General features: G+C 43.7%; 2 protein-coding genes across 2 annotated transcripts in view; both read right to left on the bottom strand.

Annotated features, from left to right (window-relative positions):
* Positions 1–2,414, bottom strand: part of bub3 (BUB3 mitotic checkpoint protein) — a 4,754-nt gene extending 2,340 nt beyond the window's left edge. The window contains exons 1-6 of the mRNA XM_076033421.1: positions 2,256–2,414; positions 1,290–1,484; positions 1,119–1,188; positions 820–971; positions 354–512; positions 17–194 (exon numbers count right to left, since the gene is read on the bottom strand). Coding sequence (XP_075889536.1) covers positions 17–194; positions 354–512; positions 820–971; positions 1,119–1,188; positions 1,290–1,484 — 754 coding nt within the window. The 5' untranslated portion in view covers positions 2,256–2,414. The remainder of the gene's footprint in view (positions 1–16; positions 195–353; positions 513–819; positions 972–1,118; positions 1,189–1,289; positions 1,485–2,255) is intronic.
* A 654-nt stretch (positions 2,415–3,068) lies between these two features.
* On the bottom strand, positions 3,069–5,585 carry LOC142893138 (homeobox protein HMX3-B-like). The gene is made up of 2 exons (XM_076033420.1): positions 4,730–5,585; positions 3,069–4,493 (listed from the first exon to the last, which is right to left on the bottom strand). Exons 1-2 carry the CDS (start codon positions 5,010–5,012, stop codon positions 3,898–3,900), a joined length of 879 nt encoding a protein of 292 aa, XP_075889535.1. The 5' UTR covers positions 5,013–5,585; the 3' UTR covers positions 3,069–3,897.
* Between the last annotated feature and the right edge of the window lie 1,183 nt (positions 5,586–6,768).

The following is a 6,768-nucleotide window of genomic DNA, read 5'->3' as shown; positions in this document are numbered from 1 at the left end:
TACGGCAAAGTTGTACCTGTGGCAAAGGTGTTGTGGATACTGTGGAAGGAGATGGCGTTGACCGGGTAAACGTGTTCGATTCCCTCCTCCTTCAGTCGGTGGCACTTGAAGGCGTACTTCTTCTTCTGAACTTCCTGGCTCGGGTCCAGGTACTCCACGGCGACGCGGCCTTCGATTGAACTCAAGACGTAGCCCTGGAGCCGAGGAAGAAGAAACTATGAAGTTACCGCCAGACCTTTGCAAAAAAAAAAAAAAAACCCCAGTCATCTCGAAGTGAAACCCAACGCCCTGCTGAAAGTCAATCACCAAGTCGAGTTCAACCTGCAAACCGCATATTTCGTTACAAATCGCACCTGTTTGTTGGGGAAGGCTCGGATGCACCTCGTCTGATACTTGAGACTGGATTCCCTCCTTTGCTGAACGTAGCCCATATTCCTCAGATCCCACACCAGGACGCGCCTCCCAGCGGTGCCGACGATCAGCCTGTCTCCGGCCACAGACAGCGTGTACACCTTTCACAGGGATGACTGCATTTGAATACAGGTGGGGAGCAGCGCTGCAAAACTGCACTCGGGTCTTACAACGTTCACACATATTAAATTGCTCGAAATAATAAAAAAAAAAGAAAAATTCTTCCATTCCCAGACAGGAAACAAGACTAAGTGTCCTGCACCACATCTCCATTTTACATATTGCGTTTTCTGTACATTCATTCATTTATTTGCAATAGCTGACCACATGGCATTTTCTGATTAAAACGCACCATGGCATGGATATGGAGCTTGTGTACAAGTTTTACTTAATTCTCTGTTGCTTCACCTTTTCTGGCTGAGTGAAGGTGCCGGCATTGCAAGGTGTTCTTGGGTCCCACAGTCGAACTGATCTGTCCCAGCTACCCGTCACCATGACATTGACCTCTGGGCAATATTCCACGCAACGAATAGGGGCATCATGTGTTCCAACAATTGTATCTGTTTGAGCAGGGGGGAGGGGGGGGGGAGGAGTAAGAAGCATTCATTTGATGTACATAAAAAAATAAAAGACACAAATAAATAAAAATCGTGCAAAGATTTCCAATAAACAGTGCAACAGGACTTTGGACACTGCTGCCCACAAACCTTGGTCTGTGTTCAAATCATGAGTTTTCAGTTGTGCGTCTAACCCTCCACTCCAGGAATGTGTTGGATCCTGCAACATGAGGGAAAGGTTGTCACTGTCAGTGTGTGCTGACTTCCAAGACAGGCCCCCCCCCAAAAAACCAAACCATAACATAAAGATCTGTGACCCACATAAAAAGCACAATCTAGAACTGGAGCGCTGTGCTGGTACTTCATGCGCATGGTGTTGGTCACAACATCGAAGAGACGGACAGTGCAGTCCCAGGAGGAAACCAGGAGGAACTGGGCTGTGCTGGGGCTGAACTTGACAGCAGAGATGCCGTCCTCCGGTCCCTGGTTAAGCTTGTATTCGTTTGAGCCCGTCATCTGCAATGAAAGCGCAAGTCTGTAAGGCTCCAGCGACAACGACGACTCAGATACACTGAATTACATTTGGTCCAAAAAACAAAACAAAACAAGATAAATTGTTTTTCAAACAAAGCACACTTTGAATAGTGCATTCATATTGAGTTGAAAGACAAAACACCTATGCTTACACTAAATGTATTTTTAAAAAAAAAAAAAAATTCACTCTTAAAACAATTTTTCTTTTTTGCGCTGATAATAAAGCACTGCTGCCATTGATTTTTCTTTTCTTTGTTTTAACTTAAATTGGCATACACTTTGTAGGGACGCTCTAGGGCTAAATTTATGGCTTAGCTGTCATCTCAGAATGTTGAAAGTCTATTGGTGTTTCATTTCTAGTGCAGAAAATAGACTTCATCGAACCAGGACTATCGCACGGACTTACCCCGATCGTTGATTCCCTTGTAAACCAGCGTCTAAATACAGTATTTCAGCGCTAGCACACCGGTGGGTTAACAAACATGCTAAATAGTAGCAGGTTCTCTTGACTGAAAGAATCACCTACTCAATCTGATAACTGACCAGTGCCATTCAAACACGATATCTACCCTAATTGAAGGTCTTACGTCTTTCAGAAAACACTTTTTTCACTGCATTCACGTCTTGTGCCGAGAAATCCAGCAATTACACCGAGCCGATTCCACAAACACAGCGCTTAGCGCTTAGCGCTAGGCTAGCATGCTACAGTGAACTGTCGCCGGTGCTGATGTTTAGCCAGCTGGCTAAACTTACCGTTACCGTGGATTGTTATCCCGGAGTGATTGATCCTCCTCTGACACACACACAAAAATGAATGAGTCCGAAAATATAAAGTCTAAACGTGGATATGCTACACGGCAATGCTACTACGCGAAGCCGCTTCCCATGCAGGGGCTAACGACAGTAAGGACCAAGCTGATTGGTCTGGGAGAAGGTTCAAATTCCCGCTTGAGATGTGATTGGTTGTTTTGTTCCCCCGGCCATACTTCCGGAGTATTACACCTAAATCACGTGACACACACTTCTCGCGTTATTTTCTGTATCCTTCAAATTAATTGTTACTTTGTTTTCTGAGCGAGATTAATTGCTTATTATTGACCCTTATCCAATGTTCTCCAGTTAAACGAATTTAGCTCAAAACACTCATAGATGAATCTTTAAAATTAAAAATTCATCTTTAAGTTTAAAACATGCTTTGTTTAAGCATGTTTCCTTTTCTGGAAAAATTAATATTGAACCCGCAAGAACACGGACGACTATCCAAGCTATTGTGTTTATAACGAGGGCATTATTTACGTTTCGTTTCTTACATTAGTTACGTTTGAGATCGCTTTCCAAATATTACGTGTTTGAAATAATCAGAAATGCTGTCCTCAAATGGCAAAAACTAATTTTAAAAAAAAAAGAGCAGAACATTTGAACTCGCCAATTCAGTTTTACACATGGATGGAATTTCTACAATCGTTTTCCTTTTTCTGGATTTAAACGACATAATTTAAATTGCTGAATGTCGTATTCATTAGATGTGAGACGAACTGGTTCTATTGAAGAGAACAAAATATAGTAGGGTATTTCATCAAGGAAGGCACAGCCAATTTTACTGTTTCCATATGTGCTTAATCGCCACTTTAAGTGGATGCTGTATTTTCTAAAGACCACTCAATCTTTATAAATGTTTTAAAGCAGGTGTTTAAAGACAGGTCAAAACGGGGTTATTCTTAGCATGTATATCATATTTAAGAATGAGACACATTTATTTTAGGAAAGGGATTTTTACTGGCTGCACGATCATACGCGAATATACAGACATTAAATGACAATTTTATTTAAAGTAAAAAAAAATTCACCAAAAAAAAGGAGAAAGAGCTATTTTTAGATCTTCGATGGCTGGAAATCCAGCAAACACCTCGTCATAAAAAAGAACCCCATTGCAGGCTTGCTTCTTTTTTTTTTTTTAAAGGGGCGTTTAAAAGATAATATGATTGTCCTCATAGTCAACAAGGCTTTTTTTTTTCTGGAAATGTAAATTAACAAGGATTGGTAACCTAAAAAGAAGCCAGGAAGGCTATTGCACGATATATTGAGAATAACAAAATATTAAAATTCCACATTTTTGTTACAAACACTGACACAAATCTCAGTAAAATACACATGGACACTCAACCCTGTTGGAAAGTACTTTTTAAAATTAAAACCCGTCAATAATAATAATAATAATAATAATAATAATAATAATAATAATAATAATAATAATAATAATAATAATAATGTGCCTAATCTATTTTTTAATTTTAATCTATAAAATATACAAAATGTAAATTATTTTTCTTCCTTTTTTTTTCATCGTCACTCTTATTTAAAAACATATTTACAGCACACGACCCAGAGTTTAGTCTCAGACAGGCCTCAGCAGCGGGACTGGGTGGGAATAGTACATTTGGTGGGGAAACGCCAGCAGCGACTGGCTGCTCGGCGTGTTTGCAGCCGTGGCCCCGGACGTCTCGGGGGCTCCGTTCTCGTGGTAAAGGATGGGGACCCGGACAATCCTCTGCGCCGCCGCATGGCTCAGGTTGGCCGCCTCCAGCTCGGCGGCCAGCTGCCGTTTCCACTTATTCCTCCGGTTCTGAAACCAGATTTTCACCTGCGTCTCCGTCAGGTGCAGGGAGGCGGCCAGGCCGGCCCTCTCCGAGCTGCTCAGGTAGCGCTTGATGTCGAAGGTGGACTCCAGCTGGAAGACCTGGCTCCTGGAAAACACCGTGCGCGTCTTCTTCTTGCGACAGGGCTTCCTGTCGGCGTCCAGCTCGCCCGCTTTGCCCTTCCAGTCGTCCTCCTGCTCGATGTCTTTCTTCGCCTCGTCAGAGTCACTCTCGTCCAGCGTTATGTCATCATCGGCACTCTCCTCTTTGGCGTCTTGGTCACTTTTCTGCAGCTCAGGGGAGCGTCTGTCCGGTACCGGAGATGATGACTCTTTGAGACTGGCCTTCTCAGACCCTGCATAAAAGGACGCTTACTTTAAATAAAGTATTTAAACATAAGCAATAAGCAATCGTGTTATACATCATTTTATCGGACAACCGCTCCCGCGAGTGAAGGAGAAGAAGCAGAGAACAAAAATGTAACAATTCCCTGCATGTAAAACTTGCAGTGCATGCTGACGATAATATATATATATTTTTTTTATCCTTTACCAAATGACGTGTCATAAATAAAGTGCAAAAAGCTTTTACCTCCGGCTCTCAGATGTGCGCTCAGCGTGTAGGGATACCACCAGGTGGTCGCTCTCTCCAGGTACTGCGCGGATAGTCCGAGTCTCTGCGTTGACAGGTCGAACCGTGGGAAGGACAAGTCGCCGAGCCGAGAGAAGAAGCCTCCCTCCAGGACCCCCCTGGGCGAGCCGAGGGCGCTCCTGGGCTTCGCGGGCTTGTCCTCGATGTTGAGCAGGTTCTTGATGGAGAACGGCGACTCCTTCGGCGAGGGCTGGCGCGTCTCCTGCGCATCCGAGTCTGCCATCGCCGCTCAGTGTCGGAGGTGAGCCGGCATCAAAACATGCCAGTGCGGGGAAATACAAACGCGCTCTCTTCCTCTCTCCTTCTCTTTCCACCGGGTCGTCAACTGAACAGTTTCGGCGGAGAAGTTGCAGTTGCCGCTTCAAACCTTGCGCTGGATTCGAGTGAACGAATAAAAAGAAGAAGAAGAAAAAGAAGAAAAAATCCGCCCCGGCGGATTGTTGGACTCCGCTGCTGGGTTGACAGAGCAGCGAATAGGAGAAGAGATGAACTCGAGAGGAACAGACAGAGCAACAGAGGGGGGAAAGGGCCGCGCAGGCGTTTTGCCAACCGATCCGAAAGTGCGCGTCACCATATCATCCAATTAGATTAAAGAGGAAAACGTCGCTGTTTTTTTTCTCTCTCGTTTTTCCTTTTTTGGACGGAGGGCGTGGTGAGCGGTCATAATCTGTCAGTTAATTAAATAAACAGTCATTATCGCGCCTCAACAATGAAGCCCTCGACGATTTGAACTTGGCACGGATATGGCGCTGATTGCGCATTACGCACATGGGGAGAAGACGGTGTGTGTTTCTTCCTTTCTCAACCTTTCTCAACCTGTTAAATGTTTTATTTAAAACATCAAGAAAACGACATACAGAGTGTGTGTGTGTGTGTGTGTGTGTGTGTGTGTGTGTGTGTGTGTGTGTGTCCCTGTGTAGCTTTTTATTGGATATGAACGTTAGAATATCAGATCAATAATTCCACACGTAAAATACACTACAAACCTCGTGCTTATTGTAACCCCTGCAAAAGACAAAATGAACCTCCATAATAAAAACCTTTGTCCTTAATTTTTTTTTCTTCCCCCCCATTCGGTTGTATCATTTCTAGGAATCTGACTGAGTGGGCCACCTGTCAATCCGGGTGGCCCTGTGCACACCCAGGCCCACCCATAGATCCGCCTCTGGCCCAAGATCATTGGCTTCGGTGTAATTTCATTAGCGAGGAAGCTCTGCAGGCAGACATCAAATTGAATGCTTGCCATTGTGATAAAGGCCTTTCAAATCTGCTTTGTCAAAAAAAAAAAAAAAAGGCTCCTAAGTGGACAAGGGGCAGCTGATGTTCTAACGGAAGAAGATGACACAACAAGTCTTGCTTTTGTCACATTTTACAATAATGCCGCTGCTTAGATGCGGTAAATTATATTTGTGTGTAATGAGATGTTAGCATGACTGGGAGTGACGGGTAAATGGATAAAATGACACTGGCAAATGTTCAGAGATAAAAGACTGCTAACATTTTTTTTTCTCAGTTTAATGAAATTCTGGAAGTTATATTAATATTATACCTGACACCATTAACTTATATGTGCTGTATTTACCTTTATTTGTTATTCATTGCAAAAAAATCCATTGCAAAAATAAGCAAAAACGCCATTGTGAGGCTTAAAGGATTCATCATTTAAACCAGTTTTACAGCAGATGCAATGAAATGATTAAATCGATTGGATTTGCTCAACCTGCAAACATGCAGCCTGTCCCTTTGCCTCGTGGAGAGCTCTCCAGCGCTAAAGGACAACACTGTGTTTTGTGAAAAGCTACTTGAATCCACGCATAATTAGAGGTCTCATAGCTGTGTTAAAGATGGGGGCGGAGGACGGGGCTGCCTGAGCCGTGCTTGCCGACGCACGGTGAAGAGCAGATAGCTGCGGGCTTCCATCAGATTATGTTCATTAAACTGGGGGCCTCACACAAAGGGGCGAATGAGCCGTATGTGGA

The sequence above is a fragment of the Nelusetta ayraudi genome, unplaced genomic scaffold, assembly GCF_046127955.1.
Source record: "Nelusetta ayraudi isolate G7.1 ecotype Tasmania unplaced genomic scaffold, CSIRO-AGI_Nayr_v1 ptg000042l, whole genome shotgun sequence".
In the NCBI taxonomy this organism is placed as follows: Eukaryota; Metazoa; Chordata; class Actinopteri; order Tetraodontiformes; family Monacanthidae; genus Nelusetta; species Nelusetta ayraudi.
Note: the sequence above shows the minus strand (reverse complement) of the source record. Positions and strands in the feature narration are given on the sequence as shown.

Bases quoted from the DNA above. Each gene is read 5' to 3' on its own strand.
- LOC142893138 (XM_076033420.1), bottom strand. From the start codon at position 5,012: ATGGCAGACTCGGATGCGCAGGAGACGCGCCAGCCCTCGCCGAAGGAG. The intron at 4,494-4,729 runs GTAAAAGCTTTT...CCTTTTATGCAG, and splicing joins CGCACATCTGAGAGCCGGAG to GGTCTGAGAAGGCCAGTCTC.